Source organism: Sebastes umbrosus, chromosome 16, assembly GCF_015220745.1.
Source record: "Sebastes umbrosus isolate fSebUmb1 chromosome 16, fSebUmb1.pri, whole genome shotgun sequence".
NCBI classification, from domain to species: Eukaryota; Metazoa; Chordata; class Actinopteri; order Perciformes; family Sebastidae; genus Sebastes; species Sebastes umbrosus.
Genome location: NC_051284.1, coordinates 27,083,243 through 27,097,135, shown reverse-complemented (window position 1 = coordinate 27,097,135; position 13,893 = coordinate 27,083,243). Strand labels below are relative to the sequence as shown.

The window sequence follows — 13,893 nt, the reverse complement described above, 5'->3', positions numbered from 1 at the left end:
ACCGTCAATGATGAAAATGATCATTAGTGGCAGCCCTACTAAAACCTAATTCAAGGGAATATGAGTTCTGATGTTTAGTTTGTTTATTGCATCTCGTCTGTCAGCTCACTCCCCCTTTCTAAATAGATAGTTGGTGGTTAATTTGACTTTTCTATGACTATTTGTGAAGCAAATCAAATAATGTTTCTGTATGCTAATTCTATAAGTTAATTTGTTCTTATTGCTCTGAGAAATGTAGAAGAATATCACTCTAACCACAAATAAGGCATTAACTTTTTTTGGTGAAAAAAAAAAGAAATCCGTCTTTCAAACAGAGTATTTCTTATGTCTTAAAACACATCTGGATGGGATCTTTAAAAATCTGCACCATTTTACTCTGTATTCCCTGAAAAAGGTAAAATCCTGGCGCAGGATCATGTCACCTTTAGTTCAAGTAAATATGAATAAAAAGTGTTTCTATCGTATGTATTTTGTTCTTCTCTTGTACACGTATTGCACTTGCATATTAGGCTCTGATTTTGGTCAAGTAAACAGAAAATATTTAAAAAGCGAAAACAAAAAACTCCTTCATAAGAACACTTTTCACAACTATATTTTACAGGTAAAGGTAAAATGAGATTAAAACTCATCTTTGATTTGAAATTGAGGCTGGTCCTCTGGTTTGAAGGCTTCGTTGGGACTTCCATCCTCGGTGAGGATGCGTGATGCTGTGTAACCCACAATGGGGTACTTTGTTTTGTACGTGCCTTCAAATATACTATCCAGAGACTTCAGCTGCTCTTCAGTGAGGCCAGTCTGAGGATGGAAATATGGAAAACAAGAACTTTGATTAGCGTTTGTCATATGTTGTGCAGATTGTGAAGCCTTTTGGGCTAAATTCGTAATTTGTGCCTGTATAAACAAAATTGACTTGACTATTACATTTTATAGTGTTATTATCATTATCATATTTACGGTAAGTCAACAAAAATACATTTTGGTAGTCAAAGAGAAGTATACGAAGAGGCACTTGAACAAGTCTGGGAACAAATAAAGTCCTCCGACACTTGCAGTAGTGAAAACAAATTAGAAATTTGTTGCCAAAAATCCAAGTACTAAAGTGCTAAAACACAAGTTTTAACAATAAATCATTGTTTTCCACATTTGAGTTGGTTAATCATTCTGCAATTTTTCCAATAAGTTTCTCTTAACATTGAGTGTACAACAGTTAAGCTTTATTTATTCAAGAAGTGTCATGGAGATCAAGATCTCTTTTGCAAGAGAGACCTGAGAACAAATTATATATTAACAACATAACATATTTACATTAGGACAATTCAGTCGCACAAAGCCAGTCTTCAAACACAGTATTATTAAAATAATATAAATGGAACTTTAAAGTCCCTCAAAGATCCTGTAATATCAAATATCCTCCTTTTATCCCTGAATCAGGTGCATCTTGGTGTGAAAGATGTAAATAGGAAAGAAGTGGATATTATTTATGTAATGTCTATAGTGTTTATGGCCTTGTTTGATTAAAGTATTGCAAAGGTTTCTTTAACCTGTCCAGTCCCAGTGTTTCCAATATGTAGAATTTAGCTATGTATGGTGCATTCAGATGAAACTGTGAAGTTTCAGTATAATTATGTAGTTAATGAATGCAATGCTGTTTTGCAGCTGACACTCAGGTGTCAGATGTCAGTGCTCCCCACCCATGGGAGTCAACCACAACTGATACATTTTCATTCTTTGGCAAACACCGCAGTCCAGGACAAAACCACTAAACTTACAGTATCTGATGTCAGGTCGTCTGGGTCCAGGGACATCTTAGCCACAGCCCGAGTGGAGTCCTTACCAACCATGGCGTTGTATGGTGCATCTTTTCCATAAAACTCTGCAATGTGTAAAATAAAATATTAATTCAAAACATCAGTTAATTTTGAGCAGACAAATGTCTGGTCTGAGTTTAGATTTCACTTGAAGTCTTGTACTCTCGAGAGGAAAGGGAGAAAGCTTTCAAGTGGGCATCAATGTGTCAATTCAAATATACTTTAATTTCACAGTTTTGTTTGAATGAATAAAGCACATTTAAGTTCCCACACAATCATATTTTTTTATCTTGCAAAGCATTACATTTTAATTTCCAGAGGTTGAGTGGTGGGTTTTATTTACCTTTTCCCTTGGTGACATCAAACACAACTCCTTTTATTGCCATGTAGATAGGATGTCCCTCCTAAAACAGGGAGGGAAAACACAACAGAAAAGAGAGATAAATCATTATCATGTACACCTGCATGGATGCACTGCACAGACACAAATACTCACCCTGGATTATGGGTTAAAAATAAAGTTTACCTCGCTGCCGTCGTATCTCTTCAGCTCCTCCTCAGTGAATAATCGGACAGGTTTGGTGGAAGGTTTATACTTTAATTGAATGTCTTCCGCTAATGTCGTAGAGAGGACAACAAACAGGACACAGATACGCGTGGTTGCCATGGTAGGATCGTTGTTTGGACCGGGTTTGGACGAGTTGGATACGGAAACGGTCCGTCATCCACTTCCCTGTCGCTGCTCTGTGGAGTTGGTGCTGCATTTAATGCCGTCGGAAATGTTAGAGGTGCCCAATAGCGATTGTATGGTAACGATAAGAGTTCTGAGACAATAACTGACAGTCAATGACACAGGTGAAAAACTGTGAAAGCTTAATAAAAGGTCTCATGAAAGTGATACCCAGACCACCTTCCAACCGTGAAAACTGTGAGGACCGTGTGATATAGCTAGTGCTGGAGTCAGCAACCTTTACTATCAAAAGAGACATTTTAGGCAAAAAAACAAATAATAATGTGTCTGGAGCTGCAAAACATTTGAGCATTGTAATGAAGGTAACACAGTTTATAGTCTAAATATATAGTATATAAGTCTAATGCAGTGAGGGCCAAAGAGCAGATGTACTACGGAGTATTAGGACCACATTGAGGGAAAAACCTCAGAGATTTATAGAATAAAGTCATTACGAGAAAAAAAAAGTCGTAATATTATGAGAATAAAGTCGTAATATTATGAGAGAAAAGTCAGAAGTTTACGAGAAAAAAAGAAAATAACACGTAAAATTACTACTTAATAATATTGTGACTTTATTCTCACAATACTACGAGAATTTTCTCTTAAACTTATGACTTTATTTTCATAATATTACGACTTTATTCTCTTAAATTTATGACTTTATTCTCATAATACTATGACTTTTTTTCTCTTAAACTTATGAATTTATTTTCATAATTTTACAACTTTATTGTCATAATATTACGACTTTTTTCTCTTAAACTTATGAATTTATTTTCATAATTTTACAACTTTATTGTCATAATATTACGATTTTTTCTCTTAAACTTATGAATTTATTTTCATAATTTTACAACTTTATTGTCATAATATTACGACTTTTTTCTCTTAAACTTATGACTTTATTTTCATAATATTACGAATTTATTCTCATAATATGACTTTATTCTCATAATATGAATTTATTCTCATAATAGTATGACTTTATTCTCATAATATGACTTTATTCTCGAAATCTCAGATTTGATTTTTTCCCTCAACGTGCATACTGTGTACCGCCGTACATTAAACCTACAACAATGATAAATCAAATTGAAAACATTAACAAAAAACAGTTATTCATTTCCATTTGTATAAATCCACAGAGAGCCACTGGAGAGGAGCTAAAGAGACGCTCGTGGCTCCAGAGCCGCAGGTTGCTTAAAGACCCCTGAACTAGTTGAAAGCTTCGGAAATAATAGTGACTGACTGGACCTTGAGTTGAAATTGTTTTGTCCAACGAATTACTGTTTTCAATGTCAACAAACTTCCCTGTTTCACTTTTAAATGAATAGTTCAACATTTTGAGAAATATGCTCATTCGATATCTTGTAGAGAATTAACGCCAGCCAACACACGTGTTGTTAGATAACTAACACACATGCTAGATAGTTAAGGCTAGTTAGTTAGCTGTAAACAGGGGAAATAACTAAAGTTAGTCTGGCTCTGTCAAATGTAACAAAAAAATCAACTTACCAGCACCGTTAAATCATTAACATGTTTTATCTTCTGTGTTTTATCTGTACAAAACCCGAACTGTAAAAATGCAAATTCACAATTTTAGGCCGAGAGAGCAGTTGCTAAGCAACCTCGGGGCGTTACCAACGTTACTCCCGCCAAGAAGTCCGTCCTTAACTTTAGCTAGGTTAGCTAGCATAAACCCCATACTGTAGTTAGTTAGCTACCTAGACCTTAAACAGGGGGTAACGGATAACAGTTAGCCTGGCTCTGCCCAAATGTAACAACAATCTACATACCAGCACATCTACTGTACTGTAAAAACTGTAACTGTAAGGTAAAAACTCTCTTAATACATCCATGGGTAAAAACGACAATTCGCCATTTTGGGCCAGGAGAGCAGTTGCTAGGCAACTTCGGGGACGTTACCAACGTTACTCCCGCCAAGAAGCAGTCCGTCCCGGTGTTATGTTGAAGTTTGTTCCCCCTGTCGTTAAATAGTGTTTCCCTCTTGTTAAAATGACCTAATCTCAACGGGACTGCTGTAATCTGTAATGAACCCATCTCTCAATAGGTATGTTACTAGGACGGAGTATTAGGGCCACACTGAGGGAAAAAAAAAATCTGAGATTTTATTAAGAGAATAAAGTCATAACTTTACGAGAAAAAAAAGTCGTAATATTCAGAGAATAAAGTCGTAACTTTCCGATAAAAAAAATCATAATATTACAATAGTAAAGTCGTAACTTTACGAGAAAAAAAAGTGGTAATATTACGAGAATAAAGTCGTAACTTTCCGATAAAAAAAATCATAATATTACAATAGTAAAGTCGTAACTTTACGAGAAAAAAAAGTGGTAATATTACGAGAATAAAGTAGTAACTTTACAAGAATAAAGTCATAAATTTAGGGTAAAGTGGTAATATTAGGAAAACATATTACATATTATTATTTGTAAAGTTACGACTTTATTCTCGTAATATTACAACTTTTTTTTCTCGTAAATTTATTACTTTATTGTCGTAATATTCTGAGTTTTTTTCTCGTAAAATTCCGACTTTATTCTCGTAATATTACGACTTTTTTTTCTCGTAAAGTTATGACTTTGTTCTCGAAATCTCCGATTTTTTTTTTTCCTCAATGTGGCCCTAATACTCCGTCGTAGGTTACCCATATATACTTATGGAGAAAATGAATGAGGTATTTATGTCCACTTCACACATTTTTAGCTCTATTTGTGACCGTTGAGTTTGGAGGGTTGACTTTTACGAGTTGCACTTAAAGGCACCACTAGGTATCAAACTAAGGGAAGGAAGAAGGAAACAAGGAAACGTCAAGGACAGAAGGTTTACTATTGGAGCGCGGGCTGAAGGTGCATCATTATCATGGGATGGGCTAAATCCCCATGGGTGTGTGTAGTAGTCTATCTCCCTTTAGAGCGGAAAACTGGGACTTTAGCACGGGGAAAATACATTTACTATAAAATGCATCTGTTATTTATTAAAACTAGTTTAGAGACTTTGCACTAATAGACCAACTGTTCCCTCTGAAGAGCAGAACAAGCTGTTTGTACCTGAAGGAAGAACAGAGGAATGTTACAGAAACAAAGATCCCGGTCATACAAAGAGGTAGGACAACTTCTACTACTGTTTGTTTACAGGCAGTGTTGTGTTATCTTTAGACACGTTTGTCTCTGTAATCCGAAAACAAACATGTTTAACTATCACTTCCTCACGACATGAGGAAGATCCCCTGTTAGAGGATCCCCTGTCTGTCTGTCTGTCTGTCTGTCTGTCTGTCCAGCTCCCTGGACTTCATCATGTGACCACAGGCTGGCTGTTGCTGTTCAACATGGAAAACAGCTGACTTTGTGCTTTTTTATGAGTCTGCCTGGAAATTAAGTGGAAGTTGCACCATGTTATTATGTAAAGAAAAACATAATATCTGCTCTAAGATATATACATACACACATATATATATCTCTCTCTCTCTATATATATATATAGATATATATATATATATCTATATATATATCTATATATATTAAAGCAGATATTATGTATATATATATATATATATATACAGTGGAGGAAATAAGTATTCGATCCCTTGCCGATTTTGTAAGTTTGCCCACTGACAAAGAAAAGAACGGTCTATAATTTTAATGGTAGGTTTATTTTAACAGTGAGAGACAGAATATAAAAAAAAATCCAGAAAATCACATCATATAAAAGTTATAAATTGATTTGCATTTGATTGTGGGAAATAAGTATTTGATCCCCTAGCAAAACATGACTCAGTATTGGTGGAGAAACGTTGTTGGCAAGCACAGAGGTCAGACGTTTCTTGTAGTTGGTCACCAGGTTTGTGCACATCTCAGGAGGGATTTTGGTCAACTCCTCTTTGCAGATCATCTCCAAATCCTTAAGGTTTCGAGGCTGTCGCTTGGCAACTCGAAGCTTCAGCTCCCTCCACAGATTTTCCATGGAATTACGGTCCGGAGACTGGCCACGCCACTCCATGACCTTAATGTGCTTCTTCTTGAGCCACTCCTTTGTTGCCTTGGCCGTATGTTTTGGGTCATTCTCGTGCTGGAAGACCCATCCACGGCCCATTTTCAGTGTCCTGGCTGAGGGAAGGAGGTTGTCGCCCAACATTTCACGGTACGTGACCCCGTCCATCCTCCCTTCGATGCGGTGAAGTCGTCCAGTCACCTTAGCATAGAAACACCCCCAAAACATAATGTTTCCACCTCTATGCTTGACGGTGGGGATGGTGTTCTTGGGGTTATAGTCAGCATTTCTCTTCCTCCAAACACGGTGAGTCGAGTTGATGCCAAAGAGCTCGATTTTGGTCTCATCTGACCACATCACCTTCTCCCAAGCCTTCTCTGAATCATTCAGGTGTTCATTGGCAAACAGACGGGCCTGTACATGTGCCTTCTTGAGCAGGGGGACCTTGCAGGCGCTGCAGGATTTTAATCCATTACGGCGTAGTGTGTTACCAATGGTTTTCTTGGTGATTGTGGTCCCAGCTGTTTTGAGATCATTAAGAAGTTCCTCCCGTGTAGTTCTGGGCTGATCCCTCACCTTTCTCATGATCATCGTTACCCCACTAGACGAGATCTTGCGTGGAGCCCCAGACAGAGGGCGATTGATGGTCATTTTGTGTTTCTTCCATTTCCGAATAATGGCACCAACAGTGGTCTCCTTCTCACCAAGCTGCTTGCTGATGGTCTTGTAGCCCATTCCAGTCTTGTGCAGGTCTACAATCTTGTCCCTGCCGTCCTTAGACAGACCTTTGGTCTTGCCCATGGTGGAGAGGTTGGGATCTGATTGTGGACAGGTGTCTTTTATACAGGTAATGAGTTGAGACAGTTGTCTTTTATACAGGTCATGAGTTGAGATTCAGAGTACTTTCTTAAAGCGAGAGGACTAATCTAACCGGTCTGTGGGGGCCAGAATTCTTGCTGGTTGCTAGGGGATCAAATACTTATTTCCCACAATAAAATACAAATCAATTTATAACTTTTATATGATGTGATTTTCTTGATTTTTTTTTAATATTCTGTCTCTCACTGTTAAAATAAACCTACCATTAAAATTATAGACCGGTCTTTTCTTTGTAAGTGGGCAAACTTACAAAATCGGCAAGGGATCAAATACTTATTTCCTCCACTGTATATGTGTATGTATATGTATATATATATATGCAGGACAGATAATAATGCATACAGTGCACTTTCATAGACTAAGCTACTGGAGTTACCCTGCACCATACTAATTTTTAACAGTCTCTTCTGCACTATATTCACTTTTTTAATAGTCGTGTATCCCAGCTGTTACCCTGCACTATATTCAGTTTTAACAGTTTTCTTCATCTCTTTGTATTTTTATATCTGGAATATGTTTTTGTACTTTGTACTTTGCACTACTAACTTTTTTACTGCCTTTTTATTAACATGTTTTGCACTATGGAACTGTGATGCTGGAAACTTGAAATTCCCTCGGGATCAATGAAGTTAATATCTATCTATCTATCTATCTATCTATCTATCTATCTATCTATCTATCTATCTATCTATCTATATATATATATATATATATAAATTAAAATGACACCAGGTATTCCAACAAAACTTGGGAGTATTGTCATTTTGGAGGACTATCACCATAATAAAAATACGTGATGTAATGGAAGTTAAAACTCTGTTATTGATACCTTATGATAAGGTATAATACTCAGATCTTTAGGAAAAGAAGTATGGGAAATAACTAAGTAACTACATTTACTTAAGTAAAATCTTGAGGTACTTGTATTTTGCTTGAGTATTTCCATTTTCTGCTACTTTATACTTTTACACCACTACATTTCAGCGGCAAATATTGTACTTTTTACTCTAAATGTTTTTGACAGCTGGAGTTACTTTACTGATCAAGATTTTACTAACAAAACATATGATAAATTTATCAAATATGATACTTTAACATTTAAGCATCAGTATTAATAATATCTCACTAATATGCTATATAAAAATAATAATATAACTTTCTGAAAAGGACCATTTTGCCCAACAACTACCTTACTTTATACCTAAAACTTTTACTTACTTTACTAGGATTTTTACTTGAGTATTTTTACACAGTCTAGAAATATTCTGCTACAAGTAAAAGTCATACATTAAAGATTTTACTTAACTAAAAGTACAAAAGTATTAGTATCAAAATATAATGAATTTTAAGTGAAAGTACTCTTTATACAGAATCGCTCATTTTAGAATAATATAAATTATATTATTGCATTATAATCTCTGATGCATTAATGTGTACATTACTTCAGTGTTGCAGCTCATAAATGTGGGGCTAATTTTAATTAATTATTAAATTATGAATTATTCATATTTTAGGTAACTCAGCTCTTATCCGATCTTAATAATATATAATTATGTATTTCTTGATTGTATTTTGTAAAATATAATCTGAATCTGCAGAGTAACTAAAGGTAGTCAATATCAAGTACATTTTATTTATATAACCCAATATCACGAATCACAAATTTGCTCCAGGGGACTTTACAGCATACGACACCCTCTGTCCTTTACAGTACGACTCTCACATCGGATGAGGAGAAACTTAACTACAAAAAATAAACCTTTTAAGAGGGAAAAAATGGAGGAAACCTCAGAGAGAGCACCAAAGAAGGGATCCTTCTTCCAGGACCGACAGACGTACAATAGATCTCGTGTGCCAAAGGTATCAAATAAATGTAGTGAAAGTACAATATCTCCTTCTGAAAGGTGGTGGAGTAGAAGTATAATATAAAAGTTTTGTGTACTTTCTTTGGTGTGACTACACTCTGCTTTAATGTTCCTTTTTTAACCTCACAGTTCAATGATGATGATGATGAGGATGATGACATACAGCAGTCTCCAGGCTTCTTTGACGATGTCACTGAAGACCTGGAGCACGAGGAACCCAACGACAGCATCTCACAAGGTGATGACAACATGGTGGACGCTCTTATCTAAAACATCTCAAGAGTCTCATGCATTTTTAATCGGTCATTCTTCTTTAATGGGTAGCAGAACTCTGGGTTTTATAATCCTAATCTGACCCTATAAAAGTAATCTCTCCAGAGTTTGACCTCCCTGCACACTTTGATTACAGAGGATGAGAACAGGGAAAACGGTCCTCCGAGATTCAGTAAACTCTGCCTGAAGAACTTCTTCACGGTGGTGCTCATCTTCGTCTACCTGCTGCTGACCGGGGTGGCGGTGTTCCTGACCTACCAGACCATCTCCGACTTTCTGGTGAAACTCAACCATCCTGTTACGTCCGTCATCTACAATGAGGTTGACTTCTTTTCACCACCAGGTTCGTATGAATAATACACACAAATAATACACTTCAAGATACGCCTTAAAAAAATAATCAATATAATATTGTATCATGATGAAACTTTTGATTAATATTAACATGAAAATCGACTTCTTTACTCTCAAAAGTGAAAGTACTCGATGCAGAACGGTCCCTACCTACAACATGTTTTAAAGCAGGACTCATAAAGTTTATGGTGATATGAACTTTGATCGACACTAAACATCATATGTATCTAAAGTGGTTGGACATAATAGACAGCCAAGGGCTTGCTGCTGCATTTATATCTCAATACATAATCATTCATTATTATTATTAATTGTGTTTTTTGTCTCTGTGCAGGTATCGCTCTGTTCCCCGGCAAAGCTCGGCTGTTGAGCTGCAGACATCACTACCACGACTACATCCCACCTCTAGTGGACCCAGGAAAGCCTCAGGAAGGAAACTGTTTGATTAATGACGTGACGTACTTCGGGCCGTTTTCTAATCTAACTGAGGTCAGCCACAATAATCATATATTTAGAATGTAATCCTGAACGTTTTATTAAATAACTATTTTTATATCACACAAGTAAGTTTGACTAATTGTCTGTCAACATTTCATCTATTTATGTATTTATAAGGACAACACATTAATCAACAAATATGCCAGTGTTAGCCAGCTGGGTCATTTTCACCTGCAGTCCTTTGGCGAGATGATTTGAAACCACTGAGGTGATGGTTAAAGACTACAATACGGCATAAACACAGCAACAAAAATATGCATTCTGAAGACAAAATACACAAGCTATGCAGAGCAACAGGGAATAGCAAAACAATAGTGCAATAATACAGCAACAATATCCACTATTATTCGGTACAAGCAAGCAACACAAAGCAACAAAACGGCCAAGAAATACTGATCATAACCATTTTTGACACATGCAGACATGCAGAGCAGCAATAAGACACAAGTATTAATTATTACAATAATTATTGCACAGCTTTGTTGAATACTTGATTCTGATTGGTCAATCACAGCGTTCTACGGTCTGTTATTTCTTTATAGCAGACCGTTGCTATGTATAACAGACCGTTGCTATGGGCGCAGTTCTGATGTTGGACTCTGGCGGACCGTTCTTGTGTCAAATTATAGATTTCTTAAGAAAGTAGCTGTGTAATAAGCGGGATAATGTACAGCGAGCTGGTCATTGTTGTGAAATAAACCCCTTCGGGGCGATGAGAGACCCCTCCGCTTCGCATCGGGTGCGGCATCGCCCTGTCGGGGTTTATTTCACAACAATGACTGACTCGCTGTACATTATCCCTTATATAAATGTTAGTAGAATAATATAAAATCATAAATATAACACATAAGCCATGCAACACAGAGCTGGGATACACAATACTGTATAGATCTTGTATTATTATTATTACGTGATAGTGACCCACTTTGATTTTTTGTTTTAAACTCTCCGCTTCATTCTGACAGAGGAGAGCTTTGGTGGTCCGCGGCCCATCTGACGTCAGGAACAAAGAGTTGATCTTCATGCAGTTCAGTCAAAATGAAACAGAACAGGACTTCAGCGCCATCACCTACATGCTTTTTGCCAAGTTTAGCGACTTGACTGACAGGTAACTGCAAACAAACAAGTATAGATGTCTGACTGGTGTGATAGCTGGAGTGGGATTTTGCTTTGTTTAAACTCTGGTGAGGAAAAGCCTCTCAACAAAGATAATTCATTGACAGCTTGATAGTGTCCAGTTTGTCATTTAAAAGTCAGTTAAGTAAACAGTTATGTGACAACTTATCTGCTACTTCAGGCCTCTTGTAACAAAGAGTGATTTGACCTAGTCCGATAGTAACGTGTGCATTTTGCTTTCAGTGATATCTGTGTTTTTTTCACTCTCTAGTGCAAATAAATCAGAATTTATGAGGGAATGTGAGAGGAATTACTCCATGTGGACTTTCTCTGGAGGATTCAGAACCTGGGTCAAGATGGCTTTTGTGACGACGTATGGGAAAAGAGCTCAAAATGTCGAGTTTCGGCAAGAGGTATTTATGTCTGACCAGTGAACACATACTTAGATACATGATGATTTTAAAAGCATTAATTTCATCTTTCATTTGAAATCTTTAAACTTAAAAAATACCTATTCAACCAGGCCTTTGATTAAGAATGGTTATTATTTTATTCATCTATGTTATTGTATTTAATTTGCAAAATGTTATTCTATTTTTTTTATTATTTTATGAATTACTTATTTTATTATATTTAACTTGTAGAATTTGATTCTATTTTATTTTTATTTTATTAATCACTTATTTTATTATATTTAATTTGTAAAATTGTATTCTATTTTATTAATATATTATTAATGACTTATTTTATTCTATTTAAGTTGTATAATTGTATTTTATTTTATTTTATTAATCACTTATTTTATTGTATTTAAATTGTATAATTTTATACTATTTATTGTTAATTTATTAATCTAGTTTTTACTTCACACTGTTTTACTACTATTACTGTTATTATAGCTTTTAATTCTATTTTATCATTTTTTTGTCATTTTATTGTTATTATCAAATTGTTAAATTGCTGAATTGTTTTGTCTTTTCTGTTGTTTTCACAGTCCACACTTGTTCTGTCTTGTTTTCAGCTTGTCAGTCATCTGTGCAGCACTTTGAACTACACTAACCTGTTTGGAAGGTGCTATTCAAATAAAGTTTGATTGATCAATTGATTATGCATGTTTGATCTTCTAGTCTTCTGTGGTGAAATTCAACGACAAAAGGCCTGAACCAGAGCAAATCAACCAGCTCTTCTTTGTCGTCTTTGAATGGCGGGATGCTTTTATGCAAGAAATCAAACTGGTGAGTTCTCCCAGACGTTTTATCCTCATTAGAACTCATCTGTCCGTATCAAAGTATCAGTTTCTAACACGTCTTTGCTTATTTCCAAACAGATAGTGACCGCAAATGCCTGGAGCTCTGTAGCTATTATCTGCGGCGTCTTCATGGCTTTCTTCAAGGCTGCTAATTTTGCCAAACTCACGATTCAGTGGGTGATCAGAATGCGTAAGAGGCATCTGAGGAATAAATCTCGGGAGCTGAACCAAATAAACTGAAACGCTGTACAGATAAGCACAATCTGACAAGATCCAAATCATCCAAGTGACTTTTTATTTCTGTGTTCTGTATTTCTCTGTGTTTCTGTGTATTGATAAAGTTTATCCACACTAAGGAATGTCCATCCATGTTAGAACCTAACATTTTATAGATACAGTGATATGCTCTGAATACTACTGATAGATTAATCATTTCCTAAAAATGGCCAGTTTTACAAGAATTCAGTGAATTTTTTGTTGTTGTTGTTTTTCAAGAGGTATTTCATAATTGTTTTGTACACACGTAAAAGAAACGTTGTTGCTGAAACACTCAAAATGTTTGTTATGGTTTGAGAGCTTTATAAAGGATATTTTAAGGTATGTTTGTTTCAGGTATAAAACTGAGAAAATGTGAACTTTGGTCAAAATATTGCTGGATTTTATAATCTTATTCTAAAGGGAATATTAGTATTTTATGTTTGTATCCTACTTTTTTCAAGGAATATCCCCTTCATGTCACTGAGCATTATAATTATATAGATAACTATAAAGGGATTATTATTATTATGAACTACCTTTCTTCTGTCAGAGTGATCTGCTGTTTTATTTTTGTTTAGGCTGAATCTGTGTGAAATTTGTCTTTTTCTACTATTGCACCATTCCACCATATAATGTATGTTCATTGTTGTTCAAATTTACTTGAATTAATGTTTTAATTGTGTTGTTGTTCAATATTATATCTCATATGCTATGTTGTTAGAAATTTAGGAAAATAATAAAAAATATTTTTATGCCTGAATTTTGTGGTGAAGAACAACCCAAGATCTGTTATCAAATGTTATGAACACACATGCTGCCTGAAGTTTAGATAGATAAATGTAGATAAAT

The 13,893-nt window shown here is 35.5% G+C and overlaps 2 protein-coding genes across 2 annotated transcripts; one reads left to right on the top strand and one right to left on the bottom strand.

Moving 5' to 3' along the window:
* Positions 1–570: 570 nt before the first annotated feature.
* nenf (neudesin neurotrophic factor) lies at positions 571–4,442 on the bottom strand. Its single transcript, XM_037746926.1, has 5 exons — positions 4,057–4,442; positions 2,335–2,566; positions 2,152–2,212; positions 1,770–1,873; positions 571–795 (listed from the first exon to the last, which is right to left on the bottom strand). The coding sequence occupies exons 2-5, from the start codon at positions 2,473–2,475 to the stop codon at positions 619–621; spliced, it is 483 nt and encodes a 160-aa protein (XP_037602854.1). The 5' UTR covers positions 2,476–2,566; positions 4,057–4,442; the 3' UTR covers positions 571–618.
* A 758-nt stretch (positions 4,443–5,200) lies between these two features.
* Positions 5,201–13,804, top strand: pacc1 (proton activated chloride channel 1). The gene is made up of 8 exons (XM_037747543.1): positions 5,201–5,667; positions 9,426–9,534; positions 9,706–9,912; positions 10,258–10,412; positions 11,387–11,529; positions 11,809–11,950; positions 12,665–12,772; positions 12,865–13,804. The coding sequence occupies exons 1-8, from the start codon at positions 5,632–5,634 to the stop codon at positions 13,024–13,026; spliced, it is 1,062 nt and encodes a 353-aa protein (XP_037603471.1). The 5' UTR covers positions 5,201–5,631; the 3' UTR covers positions 13,027–13,804.
* Positions 13,805–13,893: the final 89 nt, after the last annotated feature.